At 35.0% G+C, this 25225-nt stretch overlaps 2 protein-coding genes across 2 annotated transcripts in view; one reads left to right on the top strand and one right to left on the bottom strand.

The window, feature by feature from the left end:
- On the top strand, window positions 1-747 carry LOC141486377 (importin-11-like). The gene has a single exon (XM_074184243.1). It carries the CDS (start codon window positions 1-3, stop codon window positions 745-747), a length of 747 nt encoding a protein of 248 aa, XP_074040344.1.
- Window positions 748-2130: 1383 nt separating this feature from the next.
- LOC111509202 (nucleoredoxin) overlaps window positions 2131-25225 on the bottom strand; it is a 60488-nt gene continuing 37393 nt past the window's right edge. Inside the window, exons 6-8 of the mRNA XM_074184228.1 lie at window positions 6323-6518; window positions 6113-6203; window positions 2131-4097 (exon numbers count right to left, since the gene is read on the bottom strand). Coding sequence (XP_074040329.1) covers window positions 3721-4097; window positions 6113-6203; window positions 6323-6518 — 664 coding nt within the window. The 3' untranslated portion in view covers window positions 2131-3720. The remainder of the gene's footprint in view (window positions 4098-6112; window positions 6204-6322; window positions 6519-25225) is intronic.

Genomic DNA, 25225 nt, shown 5'->3' with positions numbered 1-25225 from the left:
ATGCATACCTATGGTATTCAGATCTTCCAAGAGTGTACCCGTTTGATATCTGACCTCAAAAATGAAGAAGTTGTAACGAGACTTGTTGACACTTTCATCAGAGCTTCGCCAGTTTTGGGAGCTGAAATAGTGCTTCCTTTACTTCCAAAAATATTTGAGAAGGTATATTGCGCTGAAGAATATTCATTACTGACGGCTATGTTTCTTTGTAGCCTAGCAAGTGTGTTGTTATCATCACATGAAGTATTCACAAGGGTACTGGTTGCCCTTGCCCAAGCTCACAATGAATCAGAAACGGTAACTTTTGGTAAAATTCTAGATGTCTGGCTGGATAAAATGAGATGTGTGGCTCAACTGGAACAAAGAAAACTGTTAGGATTGGCCCTAGCGAACTTATTGACTACTCGATGTGGACCTTTTGCAAGCTTTGGCCTAATATTGTTGATCGTTTCAGAGGCTCTTAACGATGTCATAAAAGCTGAAGATAATGGGACATTAATCGATTCTTTGGTAATAACGGAAGATCATTTCGATGAGGAGAGGGATGGTTACCATGAATCTGATTACGATCAGAGAAACAAACAACTTGTTTTGTCAGATCCTGTTCACACAATTATTTTCAAGGATTATGTTCAATCACGGTTATGTGAATTGAGGGACCATGTGGGCAAGGAACAGTTTCAGCAACTGTTACACTGTGTTGATGTAGATACGCAGTTACGACTCAAAGTTTATATAACGTTTTAGTGATGTTTTCGACAAATAATATTGAATAATTGATTGATATTTCTGTATGATTTCTCCGTGTTATTTGTATGTTGACAGTTGCAGTTGCAACAGTGACAGTTGCAATGTATACATTGAACTGTGTATTATTCTGTAATAGTAATAAACTGAAATTATATATTATCTTTGTGTTAAATCCTTGTACTGAGGCTAATCAGCCTGTTTTGATAAATGAGTGAATGACTATGATAGGTCTTTTTCATTAAGACGAGTCAAAGTTAATAGTTCGGTTGTTGTATATTAATATATTGAATATAATGGAACTGGAGGTACTGACGATAATGGATCATTAATCGATTCTTTGGTAATAATGGAAGGTCAGAGCCCTAGTCATTTCAATGAGGATGGAGATGGTTACTATGTACTTAGACTAATCAGCTTGTTTTGATGATTGAATAAGTGACTATCGAAAGTATTTTTCATTGGAATGAATGAAAAATAATAGTTCATTTGTTGTATGTTAATATATTGGAAGAGTATGAAAAATATCCCATTTAAATCTTTTAAAATGTTTGGATAAATAGATTCAAAAATTCGGCTCATTTACTGAATGGCAAAATAGGATATAATTGCTCCCAGTTACGGAATATTTTTGCAAACGTGGCAAATTGGTACTTGAGTGGTTCATAATTTCATTCAACACATAAATTTTCAAATTAGTTTGTACACTTTCTTCTTTCCATTAATTCAAGTTAATCGATTTATTGTCAAACACAGGTACCATTAATTGGATACTTAAAACTCAGGTACTCAGTATTCAAGTACTTCAAATTTTAAAATATATATAAAGTCTTATTGAATTTCCAAAAAAAAAATTTGGGCTGGTATGCCATAGTCGAATGGAATTTGAAGTACCAAACATATCGTCTGCTACTGCTGCAGACATCATCAGCGGTATTTAAAAGTCTTAGCAATGATTGCCTGGGACATTCGTTGCATTCGACCAGGGCATCTCAGCCCGGATTTTGTTCTTTTCAATCGTAACTCCGGACGTGAAAGCTACGGCCCTGAGGAGAATGTTATTGATGTACCTGTTACAAAATTATAAGTCACTCTAGGTGGATGAAAACCGACCTACTGTTCTTACCAGTGGTGTCAGACAGAACCACTAAAGCATAACTTGAATCTACAATCCTCAAAGAACAATCCTGAGCATAAGTAAGCATGGACGCTGACGCCGTCTATAAGATTGACCAGCTGAACAATGGTTCACACTTTTCACAACCTTATTTGCTGCTAGGTTCTGATTATTTCTAAATTTCAAAGATCATGATCAATTCAATAAGAAAAGTTTGTAATCATTCAATTTTATTTAGAAAAAAATTATGTTTTCTTGTTCCCATCGTGAGATATAAAACAACACAATACATGATATCCAAGTATATTTCTACGAATATGATATATATTTCACTAATTCGGAAAACGTACATTTTGGACTGACTAGGAAACTTGTTTATTTATTTGATTAAAGACAAGGAATAACAAAATTATGTTTGATAGTTGGATGCACGCAAATCTAACACTACGTAGTTATCTTCAGACACATCACAAAAAAATTTGTATTTTGACAGTTATTATGATTTAATCAGTAGAGTTTTATGGAAACATTTGAGGTATACGTGAAACAATTATTTTGAACAGGATTTGTCAATACTTGGAAAAACGTGCAGAATAATTTTGAGTTTATTCATTTGATCAAAGATACAATATTAGTAGTATGTATGAATACAAACAAATGTCGTTTATTGGGAATCATGGACAATGGCATTTAAACAGACATTAGTTCTATAACACGACTGTTACACAACGTTAATGACTAGATGCAAATTTCAGAAAAAGAGTTCCCAACATTCAAAATTTGTTTTTATTATTTCATTAATTTTGAATGATTTGAGATTTTAAAATGGAAAATATTTAATTCAATCCTTATTGATATGCATTTAGAAGTTATTTGAATTTTTTTCACTTTAGATCTCCTGTAGCAAACACGAAAAGTTTCTACCTTGAATATTTTGTGTCATTAATGTGTAGGATCAACTACAAGAACACTCTGCACACAAGTAAAAATTAAGTTATTATGCTATGGAATTGGTCGATACTTGATGGAAATTCATAAAGTTTTCAAGTACCAGTAAAACTTCATTATGACATTATCAATAGTTACCAATCCGCAACACGTATTTCGCTACACAATAGTGTCCTCTGCCGTGTTCATACTTTACTTCACGCCTGAGGAAGCTATTATATAGCAAAAAACGTGTTGCGATTTTATAAACTATCCAGTGAAAATCTCACAATAGTGTTATCATAAATGGTGAATTCTGAAATCAACTCTTTTTAGTTGATTTCAGTGATAGTTGTTCAGATATAGATAGTGATTTTTCTCCTCTTTCAGTTGAGGTATTTCATATTCATATGAAAATATCTTGTTTAAGTTTAACACCGGTATGGTAAAAAGAGTTTATCCTACTATGGAACGAATTGAACGGTACAAAGTAGTCCACGTCTTTTCAAAACATTCGCCAGTCTTTCATATTTTTTTTCGTTTTCTGAAAATTGGAAGTCCATTCCCTTTATGTGCAAACATTTATTTGTTTATTTGTTCTGCACTCGAAGCCAAAAAAACATAATTTAAGGTATCAAATCGAAGTATATAACTCATTTTTCCTTCCTTATTTCAGTACGAGCATGATATCATTCATTTCTATAAAGGACAGGCTAAGTTTAAATGTGCCCATAGGCCCACTGACAGCTGAATAATTGAATAAAGCATTTGAAATCATCAAATGACAACTGCTTTTTTCAACAACTGGAAAATTGAGTTCTTCAAGATATGAAAACACCAAACCAATGTATTTGTATAACTAGACACCAAAATCTATCTACTATAAAATAGGTAATTCATCGGCTTGCATCAACAACAATCACAAGTCTTCAACAATTTTTAGTTGCTTCCACCTTATCCTCCGTAATATCAATAAAACTGAGATCGTTCTTCAACAATTTCATCACAAACTCATTCACACTTTCATTGTTGATCTCCAACCCATACTCCATGACAGCGAATCTCCTTCTAGGTAAATCGACAGCAACCAATAACGGCATTACGTCATCCAGTCCAATGAGGTCTCTGAGAATGTCAGATGTTTCGCTGTCCACGCCGATGAGGAACTGAAGATATGGGTCTTCTTCTATATTTAGAAAGAAGTCTTCTTGGGCAGAACTGAAGTTTATGTTACTTGTTTCGTAATAGTTTTCAGCCGCAGGAGCTAGTACGGATTCAGCAAATTGAACCTCTGTATCTTCACCATCTATAAAAATAAAAAGTAAAATTTAATATTATTGTTGATTATCATTTGGTGAAGTTACATCTGTATATACTCCAATCAAATTCGGTTTAGATGATGAAAATAATTTTTTCCAACTTTAGTATTAGTATTTGTTGTTAACACATTTGGTACCAACCAAATGATTAGTTTTTTCCTGCTTCTTGGGAGCTACCTGACTTGTCCGTTTCTTCCCCCTTGTCGCGAACCAGTCATGTGGTCCTAGTGATCATCGGCAACTGAGTGAAATTAAATTAAAAAAACTTATCGATATAATAGAATCCGGGTCGTTGAAAGTATCTCTCTGAAACACTTACCTACGATGCATGATCTTGAAGTGAGCTCGGAGTTGCTTTGCTCCTCTACTGGATTTGAATTTCCCGCTATACGCACGGTGGCTTCTGTGGGGAAGTGGGGACGACTACGTCACACCTACCTTGAGTTGGGTATTCCACAAGGTTCCGATTGGAGGTCCAAAAAGGTCCAGAATCAACCTACGCAAATTTGCACGTGTTTTTCTATAAAGAATGAGCGAGAACTCCTATAGATATATTACTGATCCACTCATTTTGTTTGGGGACTCGAATTAATGTTCCTTGCATATTGCTAGATTGGATACACTTCAACCTGGAAGACTGATGTGTACTGACGGAGCGGACAACTGAAATGAAGATTTTTCCTCGCTCCAGACCCCCCCCCCAAATTCGGGTTTCGACCTATCTGTATACCAGTTGTTTCCGCCTAGTAGAGTAAGGATATTAGCAAGAAATTTGTTTTGATTTATGTTAGAGTATTCGTACATGGGATGTTTCTTCTCCGCTTTCAAAGCATTGTGCATGAGATGGAGCTGTTACTAGTTAACAAATTTTTCTTTCCAACGAAGGTTTCAAACATTCAGTCGGGCCATATTTGATGTCAATCGAGTCCTAGGCACAGTGTTACTTGGTTCGGATCCTTCCTGCAGTAACGAAGTGTAATATCTCGAAAGTGACCTGATTAATTTTACTGCGATACTGTTGCTGGTTGAACGAAAAACATCTGCAAGACTATCCTCCGTGTTGTAATTTCCATAAATGTCTGTCGAATTACGAATTTACGGCAGGCATTTACCTTCTGGGTAGGTGAACGTTCCTACTGTGTAGAAGACAAGACCATTCATGTAAAGAAACCAATCAATGAAGTTATTTGAATTGTTGAATTGATTTGAAAAACAGCAAAGAATATAATGAATAGAAATATGAAAGGTAACGATGTTTAACATTGATATAAACAATTTTCGAATTTCCTAAAAACATCTCGAATAGTATATAGAGTGATTTGCTTAATTCTCTGCTTGATTTTGTTTTCAAATTTTCACCCTGGACGGGTTTGGTATACTTTCGAATTCGGATCACCCTTTCAAATCGTATCATGATTGCCAATTCACGAAAAGTCAGTTCAAGTACGCTTATAATGTAAAGGAGCTCCTGTTGATACAGTATATTTATGTCAATGTCTGTAGTACTGTGTTCATCTGGTCTGGATTTCTGACCATACTGGCCTGGAAGGCAATGATGTTGCCGTATCCCTTGCAAAGGAGGGTGCTACAAGCAGCTTCATCGAACCAGAACCTGTCATTGGCATCGCTTCAGACATTGCTAAACAAAGATTGAACATTCTGGTAAAATCTTTCAGGATTGGCTCACTCCAAGGCGTTTATTCATTCTTCGAAGCTTGATACCAATCAGTTGTTGAACTACAGTATCATGATTGCCAATCCACGAAAACTCAGTTCAAGTACGTTTATAATGTAAAGGAAGTCATTCCTGTTGATACAGTATATTTATGTCAATGTTTTTAGTACTTTGCTCATCTGATAGGGATCATTCCAACGTTGATCTAAAGTGATATCTTCACTGTATTTTTTGAAACTCATCAATTATTTTTCCTAGTAGGAAAAAACAACACATTTTTTATATGTAATTACTAGGTTAGTTAACTACGTAGTTCATTATACTCACCTACAAAAAGGACTACTGCTGGATAATCATATAGTTTTGTTAAATATCGTTCAGTTAAAATATTTACAGGTCTCGGTTTCCAAGGAAAGTACTGCAAAAAAAGATTTTGACAAAAATTTTTTAATGTTCCTCAATATACATAATGTTTCAGCGAAGGTATTGGAATTTTTTCAATAGTGACTGATGATTTCTTGATAATTATTTCATTACCTGTGCCAAAGGATCTTCAGCCAACTCAGTTCTGGCGTCCATAGTTATTATATGGCCGTTGCTGTCCAATAGCAGCAATGTCGGAATACCTCGTATTCCGTAGAGTTGAGCTAATTCCGCTCTCACTGCAGTTTGTTGGAATGGTACCACAATCCAAGGCATTGACTCAATATAGGCACTGAATGATTCGGCACTCCTAGAAAGATGAAAATATGTTCATTTCAAAAATGTTACTTTTTGGATTTATGTGGTTGCGAAGTGTCTCTAACCGTTCATAGGAACTGAATATGATATTCATATGGCAATCTTCGTCCTTAATTTATTAGTATTAGGTTGTTTCAAAAGTTTTGTCCGTTTTAATGTCATGTGTTTTTGTAGCTTCATATGTCAATACATATTTATTCCACTGATCAATAGAGAATTTGTACTCTGTACATTGATGATGTTCATTTTTTTTCCAAATTTTAACATATAGTCAGTGGGTATACTTGAAGACTGGCTATAAATCAAATCAACTAATGGAACAATTCGTTCTTGCCAGCCTCAACTCCCTACACTGTAGGTTAATGGACTGACACATATCATAAAACAACTACTCCCCTGTCTAATACTACGAAGGACGTTGAATCATATCCGACAGGTGCCAGTGCAGAATTCTTCACTGAAGGTAGTGACTATCATCAACATAAAGTCGATGATTTCCGGTAATTGAAAATTGAGTTCCTTCAGAGTATCATTTCTCGAACTAGGCTGAAGCGGACAACAAACAACTAGTTTGTCATCGCCCCATCGTGAACGAGGTAACCAACCGCATATCCGAATATTACTGCCAGGATACTACACATTACTACATGATTTTATTCAAAGATTTTCGATCAATTTTTCTCTACGAATTCAAATTGAACCAAAGCGCTGCCGAAACAGCCCGAAAAATTAACGAGGCATTTGGCAGTGACAGTGTTGATGAACGCACTGTTCGACGTTGGTTTGTGAAATTTTATTCCGGAGATTTTAACCTCGAAAATGAGCCCCAAAGTGGCCGACCTGCAGTAATCCAGGACGAGGATTTGAGGACCCTGGTGGATAATAACCCATCGCAAATGGTACGTGGGATGGCAGTGTAACAGGAGTTGTTCAGGAGAGTGGTTGGAATCTGATGAGCCACCCAGGCACTTCTCCAACGCGAAAACCCCCCAAAAGACCCTGGTTACTGTATGGTTCTCAGCGGTTGATGTGATTCACTATATAACTTTCTGCAACCGGGACAAACCATCACAACAGAGTCCTATTGTGAGAAAGTTAACGAAATACCTGCAGCAGCAGGCACTGGTCAACAGTTGAACAGAAGAGGTCTGATCCTGCTTCACGACAATGCCCGTCCGCACGTTTCACAAATCACTGTCCGAAAATGAACCGAATTCAGCGTCGAAGTTCTGCCTCAACCACCATATTCCCCAGACCTCTTGCCTTTCATTTTACAAGTACTTCGATAACTTTCTCACCGGTAGAACCTCAGCCAATCAGGAGCAGGCAAAAATGGCCTACGTCGATTTTGTCGAATTCAGAGTACCCAATGTTTATGCCGACGGAAATAATCCACTTGTGTTACGTTGGTAAAAGTGCACAGATTCAAATGACACTCACTTCGATTTAATTCAATAAATATTCACTGATATATTACGGTTTGAAATAGACTCATAATAATGGACAAAACTTCTGAAACAATCAATAGCTCAATGAGGGATAGAAATAAACTGAATATGTACAGGTTTTATCGAAAGTAATATACTAAGACCTCATAATTTCATCGATAAATTTAAATTTTTTAATGAGAACTTTGTTATTTATCGAAACGTTGAGAGCAACCAGCATTATGAAACCATAAGTCTGTAAGACGAGTCGTTTTATCTATTTCTGGTTGATTGATTAGTATTTCTCAAAAATAAAATTTGAGTTTGAAAAAGTCAACATTTATCTGGGATCCTTTTTGGGTATTCCTAAAGATTATTTCCTAAAATATTCTTGGCCGAATGCATAGATATAAGAACATAATATCAGTTCTCAAATTAATTTTTTTACCTCAATAACGAAAAATGGCAACGATAATATTTGTTTGAAAGTGCACTTATAAAAGAAACATTGTTCGAATATATGAACAGAGTACGTAAATGAAACTCGCATTTTTCAACAACAGGATTTCATTGTTAAAATCTATCGTGCCTTGACATGCAGAGACGGCACTCGAGATGCGTTAACTGTACGTCTCTTATTGTTTTTGATTTCAATGAAATTGCCTACTATCGAATCAAACAGTTTGATCTTCCTCTTGAAGATGATCACTTGGTGGTCGAAACATGTGTCGAGATGTTAAAATAACATTTTGGTGTTGGGAAAAAACTCCAGTAATATTTATCTCTTTAATACTGCTCATTTGTAGCAAGTCAAGCATTAGAAGTGGAATCATTAATAAAAAAAGTCGAAATAGGGAACAATCTGAATATAGAAAATAGTAATGCTTTTTTTGACATTCTACCAGAACATTGTAGAGCCGAAAACTTGGAACATCGCTAGTCAACCAACTGTAAACTAAGTACCTATATATATTTTATATTTATATGCTATTATTTAGTAAGCAATTCCTTATGGGAACCGACTAGTATGATGTTAATTTGTGAAAAAATTATATGAAATAAATGGCATTAAATAGCTTCCAAAATTATAAATAATAGTCAGATAAAAATTGGAAAGTTTATCTAGGGATATACTCGTGTTCTGATGGATAAATGAAATTCAAAAATTAGATCAGTTTAAACTTCCAAATGCCATATCGGCATGTTCATGTAAATTTGACACAGATACACAATAAGCGCGGATCTTCTTCAAAAAAACATCTTGAAAACGTTCATGTAAAAATGGAATAAAATACGACATTTATCATCTGAAGTAAGGAAATTTGTGCTATCTTGAGGGTGATGACTGGAACTGATAAATAATAAAAAAAAATATTTCAGATGAGTTTCGCAATGATGAATTATGATTTCAACATTCAAGAAACTCTTTAGAAATCTTTGCAGCATGCAATGAATAAATTAGTAGAGTAAAAAATATATTTCATTCAGCCCTCGATAATTGATCAACTTATATCTATCTCTGCCGTTTACAAACAATTTTATGTTGCTTTTCAAGTAACCTTTGTTTCTTCGGCAGAAGATAATCTCGTATCATCAACAATTCCATGACCCTTATCCTTTTACAGTCACGCCTAGAAGGCAAAACATTTCGTGTGATGAATATGTTTCCCGTAAAAGTCCATGTGATAAAAGGTTCTTTACTATTTCATGATAAAGCTATATCAGGGTGAGGCGAAGTTATAAATTGAATCGGAAATGTCGAGCTGGACGCCAGGACATAATAAATTCAGCTTTTCAATGCTCCCTGGGTGTCAGATTATGATCTCACACGTTTCATACCTGACAGGCACTAGAAAAAGTTAAAATGATTTATATTAACGAAATAGTTACTGAAATTATGATAATCACCATTGATCAAACTTTTTAAAGATCAGTCAATAAAACAAATCCTACTCAGAATATTATTTGAGTTCCTTGAAATTTTTTCTTATTAGTCAATGGGCTATGCTTGAAGACTAACAATAAACAAATCTAAAGAAATGAACTTAAAAGGTTCAAGCCAGTCTCGGATATACCTTCGCAGTAGGTTGAATGGACTGACGCCTATCAAAAAAGAACTACTCCACTGGCTAATACCACGAACGGCGTTGGATTATATTCGGCAGGCGTCGGATATAATCCTGCATATGCAGGAATCTTCACAGAATATTTCCTGCATATGGAATTGGCAATATCGACCTTCAATTTTGGAACGGGCACACCTGCAGACCGATTTCGGGCTCCTTAGCCTCTCGACAGTGCAAGATAGTGGCCACCATCGACCTAAAGTCAATGATATTCCATAATTGATAATATAAATTCTTTCAGAGTATTTCATTCCTCGTCTTGAAGCGAAAAAGTTTCTTATTAGTCAGTGGGCTATGATTGAAGACTGGCAAATAAACAAAGTTTTTCTTCCTTATTCAGAGGAATCGGGCAAATTTCGGATATGCAGTTGGTTAGTACCTCGTCCACTAGATGGAGTGACATTTTTGTTGTTTGCTCCAACTTAAGACGAGGAATTAAATACCCTGAAAGAATTTCGATTTTCAATTATGGAATATGATTGACTTTAGGTCTATGATGGCCACTATCTTGCACTGACGAGTGGCTAAGGAGCACGAGACCGGTCTGCAAGTGTGCCCGTTCCAAAATCGAAGGTCGACCCTCTCAGTTGTATTGCCAATTGCATATGCAGGAAATTCTCTGTGAAGATTCCTTCACTGACTGACGCCTGTCGGATATAATCCAACGCCGTTCGTGGTATTAGCCAGTGGGGTAGTTGATTTTTAATAGTCGTCAGCCCATTCTGCCTGGCTTGAACATTCAAAGTTCATTTCTTTAGATTTCCTGGAAATTACCAAATTATAGAAAGAAACAAAGAGATGACGAGAAAAGTTTCTTCAGGCACTTCCAAAGACTTTTTTAGGGTGGTTCCACAGTTTCAAGGTTACAGAAATGTTCAATTATTTACAAAAAAGCTTTGATGAACTAAGAATTTACTTAATTTACACAGGGCTGCTAATAAAACCAGAAGAATCAGATATCAAACTGAAATCATGGCAAATAAAGTATGTATCGATATGTGAAAACATGATGAACCAGCCATAAAAAACCGTATTTAAAGTTCTGTGAGTCCGACTCTTCTCGAGAGCAACATTTCAAATAGAAACCGTTGGTGGATGATAATAAAACGGATTATCATAACATTTTATTCGGAGATTTTCATCGTGACACATATTTCACTATAGGAAAGCTTTTTCAGACATTTTCGATGGGATATTAAACATACCTGAAGAAGCTATTTGTTGTATAATAGTGAAACACATGTCGCGATTTTGTAAACTGTTTAGTGATAATCTCACAATATACTGTTATTCAAATGGGTAATAATGTATTTCTATTAGAATAAGTCAGTTCCATCATATATATCTAGGGATATCTTCATTCCTTCATATCCTATCACACAAGCGATAGTCTATTCCCGATTATCAATTATATCCAATTTTCACCACATCGAGGCCGTTTTTTTGAACGGATTTATTTACCTTGTCTTGTTTATTTGGGTCAAATTGAGCAATTGAAGTTTGACCCCCCTCCTATTGACAGATTGATCTAAAATTTGGTTTACTCAGTTAGTTTTAATAACAAGACAATTTAATAAACTCTGTATCATTGTAAATCCAAGATGGCCGCAGCTACAAAATGGCGGGTTGCATATTTTTTCAAAACTACTTCCATATCAGTATCAGAAGACAGAGCCTGACTAGTAGAATAGTAGAACACTTTGAAAAAATGCTAATTCAAAATGGTCGCAACTGCAAAATGACGGATTACATATTTTTTCACAGCTACCTCAATATGGGTATCAAATGACAGGGCTTGACTAGTACTATTGTAGTACACTATGAAAAAGATGCAAATCCAATATAATCTATACAAAAAAATTTGTCAACTCAGAATCGGGAAACAAGCATGGATCTTCCACCCAAGTCAAGATTTTGTATCGTGTCGAGGACTGTGTGGCGTTAGTATGGCTAAAAATGATACGTCGTTAGCTTCACACCACCCAAGTTAAGGTATAAGGTTAAAACGTGCCGAGAACTGTATGGCATTGAGTAAAAAAATTAAAAACTGAAAACTTGAAAACAAAATAAGTAAAGAAAAAATTCATGTTAAACTATTTTATTTAAAAAAAAAGTGATAAACATGATAAGGATAATGTAGAGAAAACTAAAAAATAATCCGGAAGATCCTAGGTAGCGAACATCACACCAACGATTTTATTATGTTTTTATCTAATCAATACTGTAGATTGCTGAGGCGAGTGGTGTGATGACTACTACCTAGGACTTTACGAATTATTTTTTATTTTTAAGTACAATATCTACATCATTATTATATAGAATGTAGAATATTAAAATTGAAAATCGATATGTTTCAGGTTTTTGTAAAAGGATCTTTGGTTTTGGAAATATCGAATTTATTCCATACTTTGCGGACACACTGTATAACCAATTTTAACGACCGCCTGATGAATCTGTGTATATCGCATCAACTTTTACTAGACCAATGTTTCACGAAAATATTGATCATTGGATCTAGAATTCGTGACACCATGATGAAAATTAGATATACAGATATACAATGCCTATATCTGAGCAACCAAATTGAATATAAGAAATCGCAGAAAACAACTTCCATAATAGGAAGGGGGAAACAAAATGATGTAATAGCTAACCTGTTTTCACTTACCCCCACGCTCCCACTCACCCCAACTTTATAGTCTTAAATGGCAATCCCCTACTTGTGATACCTTATCTAAATTAAATTAAATTTATATTTTCCAATAATAATTTGAGAAATGTTCAAAATGATTTTCATTCTTGGCAAGACAATAATAGAGTATATTTTCTAACTCTTGACGTACATTGGCAAATATTTCTCTGGAAATTACTCGGCATTCTTGGATTATTCTTTCCTCCAGTTACTGTATTGAGTCAGGTTGCGTCTTAAAAACAACAAATTTTAGGTGACCCCAGAGGAAGAAATCAAGAGGAGATAGATCAGGGGATCTAGGAGGCCATTCAATAGGATCTCTCTTTGCAATCCATTGATTATCATAAACATTATCTAACCATTGTCTAACTGGAACTACATAACGAGGAGGTGTCCCATCCTGTTGAAAATGTAATAAGTTTTCTTCTAAAGTTAAATTCCCGTGTATGTCTCTCTGATTCTCTAATTCATAAACTATCGGAGGTTCGACAGTGAGCACACATTTCGCCATTTAAATTTCCTTCTATGAATAATGTACCAATAATTGCATCTACCAATATACCATCCCAAACATTAACTTTTTCGGGGTATTGCGTGTGCTCCTCTCTAAATAGTCGTGAGTTCTCGTCACTCTAATAACAATAGTTTTGTTCATTTGCGTGCCCATTTAAATAAAAAGTGTAGTCGTCACTGACAAAAATATTTTTGATGAGCTGAGGTTCTGCGATAATTTTAGCTGTCATAATTTCATAAAACTCAATTCTTCTGTCGGGGTCATCGTCATAAAGTTCTTGAAGGATTTGTATCTTATACGAATGAAATTTATGTAATTTGAGTACTTTTCTTATAGATTCGCGGGATAATCCGGTTGTGGTATCTGCCTGACAAGTCGATAAAGTATGATTCATTGAAAACTGTCCCGAGTACTTCAATTTGCGTTACTTCGTCAATAATCTTGGTTCTACTAGTAGTACTAGTTGGGGAATGTACACGTGAGTCACATTTCTCTCTGGGTGCCTCTGGTTAAATACTTCAGTTGATCTTAACAAACACTGATCTTCTCTACCATAAATAAAAATGATCTCCACACGTTCAACTGTATCATACATGATTGTTGCAGATAAAAATTCTGTTTCTCGTGGGCAATGTATCGAAATATAAATCAAATGTATCGATAGTAAAGGTCTATTCACATTATAGTTCAGGTCACGCTCAGCTCACACTCTACTCAAGCCGCGGTCAAATATTATTACTTGCTTTCAAACGAGACTATTCATACTTGGCGCTTCGCTCACGGTACGCTCATGCTCATTGATCGTGGTCTTTCTTTCCACGGATATTTTGAACGGACCGTGAGCGAACCGTTGTGCTAGTATGTACAAATGACACTCAGTCGGTGTCCATTTTTCCCCTGAATAACTTGTGTTTCTTTGAGTTAGTTAGGGAAAATGGATGAAAAATTAATAGAATTGGTTAGGAATCATGAAGAATTATACAATATGGGCGACAAATTACGCTTTGACACAGCACTGGAAAATAGAATATGGAGGGAAATTGCAGAGAAATTAATTGAAACAGGTAAATATATTGGAGTTTCTTTAATGCAAAAATAATTATGATGTAGATACGTATCCATACAAGTATAATAAGATCAATTTATATTTTATTTATTTGCCATGGAACTTTTCCAGCTTCCGTGTTAAAAAACTGTTTAAATATTTCCCTACATTGAAAAGCATCTTCGCCAGCATTGCCTCCTTGATTTGGCAAAGAAAAGAACTGAGACTGCTCTTCTTTACTTCCATCTGACGTATCAGCTGAACCACAGTTAAATGATGCACAATCCCGCAACAAATTATGTAAAATACATGTAGTTAAAATAATTTTCTCGACATTTCCTGGATTTAAATGCAATTTTCTAAAATAAAGACGAAACTTTTGAGCTAAAATTCCAAAGCTGTTTTCCACTATACGGCGAGCGCGGCAGAGACGGTAATTAAAAACATGTTTTTCCATATTGACAATAGTTTGAGGTTCAGGATATGGTCTCATAATATTCCTTTTCAAAGGAAATGCCGAATCCCCTATTATTACATATGGTGCCAGAATGTCAGTTCCAGGAAGCGCCACGTCTTCTGGAATGTCAAGTGTTCTAGTGTTCCTAGAGTCTAGTGTTCCTCTGGAGTGTCTAGTTTTCTAGGGCTTTTCCTAACTTTGAAGTAGCAAATATTGCCTCATCGCTATTTTTGTCGTACGATCCTATGTCAACGGCAATAAATTTGTATTCCGTGTCAACTAGTGCCAACAACACTACCGAAAGGTGCGCTTGTAATTAAAAAAATTCGATCCACTATTTGGAGGGGCCACTATTTCGATATGTTTACCGTCTAGCGCCCCTAAACAATTAGGGAAATTCCACAAGTGCCAAAAATCATTGGCGATCGCTTTCCATTTCTCTTTGGTTGGCGTCGGTATGCATAACTAAAGTCAATAGTTCGTAGTGAGTCTCCTGTTGCTAAATATCTGAAACGAAATAAGAATAATTGATTTATTGGTTGTTTAGGAAAATGGTGAAATGATTTTTAATCTATTCAAATTTACTTTTATTACTCCGACAAATTTACCTCTCATAATAATAATAAAAGTTTATTATTAGATATCATTTTTTCATTATTTGCAGCTGATAAATGCAAGCAAAGATGGGAGTCACTGAAATCTCAATTTAGAAAAATATTTAAGGCGAATGGAAGTACGACTGGTCAAGCCGCCAAGAAGAAGAAAAAGTGGAGGTACGAGGATGAAATGACGTTTTTGTTGCGCACATGATGGATAAGGCCCGGGTATCGTCACTACAAATACACGATGGAACAGATGAGGAGAATATTGACGGTAACGATGAAGAGCAGGCTGAGGCTTAGGCTGAAGCTGAGACAAATGATGTTCCTGCAGCGCCCAGAGAAGTCGTTCAAATAAACATTAAAAAAAAAGAATATCCAGAAAAAATCCTTCAAACACAGAATCTGCGAGTTCAACACTCATGAATTATTTATTAAGTCAAAAAAGTATTGAAGAATCAAAAGAAAAAGACTCCATAGATTTATTGTTTTACAGTATTACGGCCACTGTACGCTCCTTCACACCAGCGGATTTCCATACACTAAAAACTACCATTTTTAATGTAGTATCAGAAATCGAACGAAAATATTTGTTTCCGGCCTCAACTCAATATCATCATTTTGAAACATATTCAGCATCGGACTATAATAGTTCTCTTCCTCTTCGAAATTTCCAGTCTACTACAACAGGTTTCAATAGTAATTATGTAAATCAAAGCCATCCTCAATCAAATTCCTCATGTACGCAAACATCAGTACCTACACCCCTATCCTCCGCATCCTCTTACTACGAACATTTTTCACCTAATACACCTCTTTAGGTAAAACCAAGTTTTTAATTATGTTATTTTTTGTTAAGTTCATAATGTAGTTCGTTTTGTGTAATAATGATGTATTAACAAAATTATTACTACCTAAACAGAATTTTTTTTAGAAGATTCAAACGACTAAAAATTAAAATCAACATAATAATATGATTAATAATAATCATGCATGTACTGCATGAGTTTATTTTGTAAAAATAATTTTGTGTTTTGACTTACCTTAAGCAAACAGCTAATTTCTCTATTGGTGAAATGGACTCACGAAATGTACTATTTTGTTTCGCTATATCACTTGAAATTTCATTTAAAATATATTGAAAAGTATATTTGGTCATACGAAAATATTGAAAAAAATTAGTTTCATCATCTGCAAGACCTCTACACAAAGTAAAAAATTTTCACTCCGTTTTTCGCTTTTTTAAAATTTCGTGTACCCATATTGTCTTGCGTTTTTTGTTTTCGTTTCGGTTTTTCTCCTCTTCATCATCCAAACATACAGCAACAATAGCTAAATCAGCATTTGAGATCTTTTTTAACATTTTTGATATTAACTAATAAAAAATAATGTTCTGACCAGACTGGAAGTTGATCGTTCAATGTGAATAGTATACATATTCTTGATTGTGACCGAACGGTGAGCGAACCGAGACCTGAGCGACTAATATAAATCGACCTTAAGAGTATCGTTTCACGTCTTAAAGAAAAAATGTAATACAAAAATACCTTTTAAAAACGAATATTTCAAACACCCCTTTTTGTTACTCTTACTTATCAACTAAGTCGAATGTTTTCAGGTACAAATAAACAACAATAGTACAGGCGTAAAATGTTCGAGAGTATTAATATTGATGATACAATGCTAACCAAAATGGTTTTGAACATTTCTTAAATTAATACTTGAAAATGAAATTTTAATTTAAATAAATAGTGTTTTGATTAATAAACCAAAACTTACTACATCGAATGCACCTTCAATGCTCTTCAATGGTACCCTACAAAGGGTTAAAGATGATTTCTTAAGAGCTTTTAGATAAGGTATCACAAGTAGGAGGTTGCCCTTTAAGAATATAAAATTGGGGTGACTGGGGGCGAGGGGTTGTGTGAAAACAAGATAGCTATTACATAATTTTCCCCCTCCCTATTGTGTAAGTTGTTTTCAGCGATTTCTTTCATTTTATATGGCTGCTCAGATATAACCATTGTAAGTGTTCAAAGTGTCACATTTCATGCCTGGTTGAGATAAATGCGATTATACATAACTATCTTTTTTGAAAACTATTTTGATAACTAGAGAAATTCCATCATAAGGTCAGATAATTGTTTATGAGTGCATGGAAAAAAGTTATTGAATGAAAGTATTCAATTATGTGAAAACATGCATATTTAAAATGAATTGGATAAAGTGAGAGGTGAAATATTCCAGTGTTTCAATGTAACTAACTTCATCAACCATAAGTTGTTGCATGATAACTGTTATTTCAGTACAGACTGAGTTTATTTTCTGTTACAAATATATATTTTTAACGTAATGTATTTTTCTGAAAATGCAAACAGCTTTTAGATCACAATGGTTTTTTAAATGACACACATGTCGTATTTCCATACAGAATCTCCTTTGATTTCTATATGGTAGTTTCTGAGAGTATTCTTAATAAAAAACTTAGCATTGATCAAATTGTGTATAGTTATTTTCTATTCACTAGTCACTATTGGTTGAGAACATGTAAAAACGACTAATATTTTCTTTTACTTCGAGTTAGAATATCTCCCATTACGATTTAATTAAATTATTATCGAGTTGAAACTGAAGTTTCAAAAGGGTCTCCGCCCCTCTGGAATTGCTTTAGACTGAAATATAACTTCAGTTGTTCCAATTTCCCAGAGAGGCTAAATTCTTGTTACTACCGAAGGGGACTCGAACTAAATTTTGACGAAATTACAAGAGGTTTCAAAGTTGTGCCTTAATGTCACATTCCTTATCTCCAAAGTGGCTGGATTTTCCCCATTTTCTGTGCTGATGTTCTGAATTAATTCTACGTAGCTAAGAGATGCTAGCTTTTTGTTGATGTAGCAGGTGAAAAAAAGGTGAATTCCAACTCAAAACAGTGGCCTTTTTATTCGACAAATATAGCGCTGTCAAAGAAATTGGTCGAATAGTGAAATACGTGTAGCAGTTTTAAATAGGATGTTGAATATTCGAAATTAACTTCTATATGTTCTGAAATGTAACTATATAGTGCAATGCAAATGTAATATAGTTAGGGAGCTGACTAATTTCGTTATTCAATAATCAATAGGTGAGTGGGAAAGTAGAGATTCAAATAACAGGGTGATAATTGAAAATACTTCAGAATACTACTTATTCACATATATCTACAATAGATCGCTTTAAAAACACTTCACTAACTTTCTTCGAAAGGTTCTGATAACTCCTCTTCCATATTCTCTGTTTCACTGTCACTGTCGTCATTTAAATCAATAATGAATTTATTTGCACCAATATGAAGAGTTTTGTCACAGCAGCTCACATTAAGGCCGGAAATATTCAATTTCTTCCTTATGATTTCAGTTGCAGCAAGTTCATTGCTTTTGTAACAGTCGCGGATTGCGTTCATAATGTTTGTTTTGGACTATTTTACGTACAGTTGAGAAAGAAATTTTGGTCAAAAATGATGTTGTTTGTAATAGTTTGTTTCTCTCGAAACCAAACTTGAGATGTAGCTGCTTTTTATACACATGGAAACATACTCTCTGTGTTTCAATATTCAAATGCATTCGAATCTTATTCACTGGTATCTCTTTTTCGCATTGTTCACCACCGCTATTGGAATCTCTACTGGAAAAAGTCTGCATTGTTATCACAGTCGTTATTACTGTTAGTACTTGTCCAAGGACATCACATTTTAAACAGAACAAAAATTTCAACAAATTATAACTGCACCAATATCGAATTTCAACACTCAGATCGCGATCAGTTCCTGAACTGAAAACGACGGTGATAACCATCCTCGCATTCCCAATTTCTATTTGTCACCGTAACATGACTTCAAATTTAATTTTATGACTCTTCAGCTAATCATAAAACTCGGTTAGTAAAAATTATCCAATACGAACCGCCAAATACAGTCCACGTGAACTAGTTTGCTGCCGGTTCATTTCTATGTATTGGTTTTTTTGGCCTTTGAGAGTGCCAAAAATAGGTCTAGGAGAGATTGGTTTTTTCCACAATTGTGATGTTTGTGTTCCTTGATTTCAAAATTCAGTTTGGAGCCGAATTTTTTTTAGCTGATACCAATACGTGTCAATATATATTTATGTCCGGTTTACAACTTTCGAGATTTTAGTAGAATACTTGTATTTCCTTAATTACATCCTTCTCATGAATATTTTGGTCAATATTAGAATATGTTATTTTTGTTTTATGATCTTTCAAAAGTTTTGAAAGGATATCAGTGTTCAAATATCTATTTTTGTATCTGATATTTTGCTGAAAATGATTCTTTGAAATTATTGCAAAAGCAAATATTTTCAATGAACAGTTTCAATCCATATGAGTTCGAGTGCTTTATTTCTAGAGAAGTTTTCAAGTTAAAAAAATGCTGGTTATTTTTAATTCACTTTGAGTAATATTAAATTGTTTCAAATGTTTTGTCCGTTTTACCGTCATATTTATTCTACTGTGTTATGGTATATGCTGATCGATAGATAATTTTGAACTCGATACACTGATGTTCAATTTTATGTCTCTTTTCAGTTCATTACTATATGATGTCGTTGAGCGATTTTCGGCCAATTGATCCAAAGCGCTGCCGAAAATTTGACAATGATAGTGTTAATAAACGCACTGTTCGACTTGGTTTGCAAAATTTGGTTCTGGAGATTTCAGCCTCGATGATGAGCCCCGAAGTCGTCGAACTAAATTTAATCAAGAAGAGGATTGGAGGATCCTGGTGGAGAATGACCCATCACAAATGGTGGGATGGTGGAAGAACTTGGCGTCGGTTCCCATGTGGTGTAAAATATATTATAAACGTCAAAAAGCTCGAAAAGTGAATGCTACACGATTTGAAAGGTTGATATAGTTGTCTGTTCTTTGCTTTTGCGCAACGAAAACGAACCTTTTTTTGGATCGGATCGTCACGTGTGACAAATAGTGGATTCCCTAAGACGACAAGAGACATTCAGGATAAGACAGTGCTTGAACACCGATGAGCCACCCAGGCACTTTCCAAAAGCATAACTATATCAAAAAACAAAAGAAGTCCGATCCTGCTTCACGACAACAACCGTTCGCATGTTTCCCAAATCACCGTTCGAAAATTGAACGAAATGAGTATCGAATTTCCACCACAAATACTCCACAAACCTCTCGCCAACCAACTGCCATGTTTTCGAGCACTTCGATAGCTTTCTCAGCGGTAGAAATTTCACCAATGAGGATCAAGCAAAACAGCCTTTTTTGACTTCATCAAATCTCAAGCACACAATTTTAATGCTGGCGGAATTAGTTTTCTTGTCTTTCGTTGGCAAAAGTGCACTGATTCAAATGGCCCTTATTTCGATTGAATTGAATAAATATTCACAATTTAAAATAGACTCATGAAAACAAACTAAATTTTTAAACAACCTATTACCTATTGGACCTCAAAGGTATTTTTATATGGATATACTAGTTGTTGCCTGCGGCTTTGCCGGTGTAAAATTTGTTTTGTCACATTAAGTTTCGTGACAGACCATTTTAAACAAATAGTTACCATACTTTTTTTTAACTCTAACCTTCAGGTTTCCAACTTCAGAACTGACGATATTCAATACAATCTTTGAACCCCTATTTTTTCCTCTTGGGAGTGAACATTCCTGATTCCCTTTCTTGATACAAATAACCTACCTGCATATTTCAAGATTCTAGGTTCAGTAGCTTCTAGTCAACAACTAGGCATTTATATTTTTACTTTCAAAATACAATAACTAAAAAAATATGCCAACTGCACTAAGTAATGAAAAGCTTCGAGAATCAAATTATATTACCTATAAAGAAATTCGAAAAACTAACACAACTGTCAACGACGTCTGCCCTCACACGTCTGCTTGCGTTCTTGGCGATGGCATACCCACGCGCATCGCCCCCCGTCGTCTTACAGTAGATGCGTAATGGCTTACTGCGTTGCGTCAAGTTAATCTTATCGTGATAACTTTTAAACGATTCGTCCAAAATACTTAGTGTAACAGACAAAGTTTATCTATATTAAATACTCAAAATGACAATTGTATCAATTTTTATAAGAATTTGATAGATATTCTAAAATGAGCATTATAAAATAAGTATCCAATTCAATTGTATTTATGGGTCAGTATTTTGCATATAGTGGCTACCACGTAAGAGGTAGATATAGGGTGAAGTGGGGTAATTGCGTACCTGTTTTGACGAAATTCAACTTCTTCGGCCTCTGGTGGGGAGGAGGTTATTCATAATTTTATTTTTTTTATTTCATCTTTTAGCGGCGTTTCTCTAGATTACAAATCACCCAAAGAATTTTAAAAAACTATTTTTTTCATGGTTGTATTGCTATTTTTTCAAAACCACCTCCGAAGTACACAATTGCCCCACAAGTTGGGGTAAATGTGTACGCCGCATGGAAATTCTATACAATTCAGTTGTTTTGCTGTTGGGGCAAATGTGTACAAAAGAGCAGTTAAGGACATAAAATTCTGTATATGATTTTTTTATTTCCGAATTTTCCAGTGGAAGCTATGCACTTTTTTGTTGCCCACCTTCTGTCCTCTCTTAATTGGCACAGTTTAAAAAGGTGAAAACAAACTACAAAGCATAGGAGTAAAAGGTAAAAAACGTCTTTAATAGCAAAATTGAAAAGAACATGTCAAAATTTGTATCTTGGAAGGTAAAAAAAAAGGAATTATAGTGGCAAGTCCTGGCCAAAATGAGAATAGAAAATTTGAGTGAGACCTCCAGCAACTCTGCTAACCCATGTTGTAGGAGGAAAATTTATATTGGGTCAAAAGTCCTTCCAACAAGTCAAAATATTCTCCCACTACAAACGGATCGGTCATCTTTTTCCTTACATATTCCAGGGGTTCAGGTTTTTTTATTGATGACCTATGACGAGCTTTGAAATTAAGGAACCAGTCTTCGCCTGGGCGGTTGTCAGTAAAAGGGGTTTTCATTTTGTTTGACTCAATATACAACTTCACTATTTCCAACACTTCCTTTCTTGACAAACCGAAACCACATTTTTCCATTGTCTTCAAAGCCGAAGCGAGTTTTTCTTCTTCAGCTGCTGGAATCGCAGTCGTTCTACCTCGAACACAACCTTTTTCCTTACCTCTAGTACCGTTAAGCCTTGAATACAACGTCATCCTCGGAATGCCATAAAGCTGGTGCGCTCTGTGGGCAGTCATAGTACCTCGACGAATGTCTTCAAGTACAGTAACTCAGTGCTGTACTTCTCAGAAATATTCATTGCAACATATTTTCGAGGCATCTTCTTCCTGAAAACAAACAGAATCAATTAATTTATTGTGAGGAGGTCAATCAAACATTTGGGAACAAAAATATAAGCCCTAATAAGATTGAAAAGTCTAATAAGGAGTGGGAATGTGTATTCTATGTAAATTTTGCTTGGGGTAAATGTGTACTGTAGTACACATACCCCGTGACTGAAAACAAACCGGGGTAAATGTATACCCCAACATTATGTACAGGTAAACATTAATTTAACTAATCTGCAGCCATTAATGAAGAAAACAACTTACCTTCAAGTGATTTATCCAAGAACTAATCAAATCTAGCTGAAAATGGTGATCCTGCAGCACTGTAAACAGAAGTCTACGAAATGTGATTCATAACAAAAAAAAAACACCTGACGAAATAGAGGCACATTGATAAAGCCTTATTATCTGGACATAGGTGCAGCCATCTGAGAAGTGATCACTGAACTACAGGCTTCCACTAGATAGCAGCTAGCTTCAGTTTTTCCTCCTTTTTTCAAATGAGTACACATTTGCCCCAAGTATGCAATTACCCCACTTCACCCTATGCTATATCAGACTTCCATTCAGAACTATTTAAGATAAACAATCTTACGGTACATTATCTGCATGTAACTCCAACCGTATAGGCAGCGCATGCCAAGATAGCTCTCAGGGACCAAGAATTTTTCCGACTTACTTAATGCTTATCGTTATAAAATGACCAAAATCACACAAGACCTTTGTAAATTATAGCCTAAATCCGTTTAGTCGGTGAGGCGTGAAAGAGCATCAAACATACATACATCCTCATACACTTTCACATTCATAATAGTATTGATAGATGTTAAAAATATTACCCAGTAGAAGTTCCTGAAATTTATTTAACATAACTAAAGCAGTTTTCGCGCAAGATATTCATTTCGTAACACATTTTCAGGCAACTCCGGAAAAACTTGTGAGATTTGAAATTATTTTAAAAATAAATACTCAGCAGTAGAAATATAGACCATGAAATAATGTATGAATTAAAACAACACAAACCAGACTCCGAAATGTCTACCAATGTATCGTCTAGCGAGGCCAATTTTCCACTCAAGTGACACGCACACTATGCAAACAATGTTTCAGCATTGATATATTGCCGGAAACCGTCAAGTGGGGTTGTCCGCGATAAAAAATTACACCCTTTCAAAATTAAAGGGTTGGAAAGTTCTAGCACAAACTTATAATCCTTTAACTTCTTGATTCGTTTGGGGATATATGTGGCATTGACTATACAGTGCGGACTTACATAGCCTCCCCTCTCTAAGCTTTTGAGCGAGACAAGATATCAATATCGGATAAAAATAGAAAGGAATCATTTTTTACCAATGAAGGTATACTTTTCAGTAATTATATAATTTTAGAGGCGATATTGCATCACTTGTGGCCGACAGAGCCCTACCAATTTCAGTTTCAATGGAGAGAAGTTCGTTTTCAAATTTATTTCCTGAAAATTACTGGAGTTTTTTCCCAACACCAAATTGTTATTTTTAACACCTCGACACGTGTTTCGATCACCAAGTGATCGTCTTCAAAGAGGAATATTAAACAGTATAAGGAAGATTAAACTGTTTAATCTTCCTCTTTGAAGATGATCACTTGGTGATCGAAACACGTGTCGAGATGTTAAAAATAACGATTTGGTGTTGGGAAAAAATTCCAGTAATATTTATTACTACACCAAAGGTTCCAAACAGTGCATCACAAGTTTATTTCCTGAAATATAGAATGTTTCTATGAAAATTTCGAAGAGATCAGCTCTTTTTCTATACATTACCTCTGGAATAGACTGCGGTTGTGTTACGTGTCCTTTATATCTCACGAATCCTTACAAAAAATTTAAGGGCGTCATATCATGTTATAATCTAGCTGGCTTTTCTAAGGGACCACGTTTGTCTGTTCACCGGTTTGGATAATAATCATCTACTCACTTTCAAACCAGTCTGTTCTGATGAGATGGTAGCTCATCATGCTAAAACGTAACATCAGTTGGAAACTTATTCGGGTTTCTGAATTGCGAAACCGGTAGATGTAGTTTTGGAATAGAATAGATTATCTGATATGACGCCTCCCGATGTTTCTAAGGGTTAACGTGACATCTGAAGTGTATGAAATACAACCACAGTCCATTTCAGAACTAGTGGATGGAAAAAAGTTTTTGCAATGAAATTACTACAGGAACATTTCATATAGTGAGGAATAAATTCGTTAACAGACTTCATTATTGCCTGGAAGTGAATCAACATCTGTTGAAATAAACTGGTGCGAGTTTTGAGTAATTTTTTTTAGAAATTGTAAAATCGTTCATTTGCAGAATTTCGAAACAAATATAGAAGTGCTCATTTCAGCGGCTGATCGTGTGTATAGAAAGGAATGTCTGGAATAATCGAACCACAGACGTAACACTTGCCCTTTTATTTGTCACTGTTATTGATAACCATTAGAATTTCGTTTGCTGACAAGAGAATAATATATCTTATCTAT

Source organism: Leptinotarsa decemlineata, unplaced genomic scaffold (assembly GCF_025532065.1).
Source record: "Leptinotarsa decemlineata unplaced genomic scaffold, Ldec_3_MD MMD2_tig00026354_RagTag_RagTag, whole genome shotgun sequence".
NCBI classification, from domain to species: Eukaryota; Metazoa; Arthropoda; class Insecta; order Coleoptera; family Chrysomelidae; genus Leptinotarsa; species Leptinotarsa decemlineata.
The sequence above is the reverse complement of the archived record's forward strand: the minus strand, read 5'-3'. Positions and strand labels throughout refer to the sequence as shown.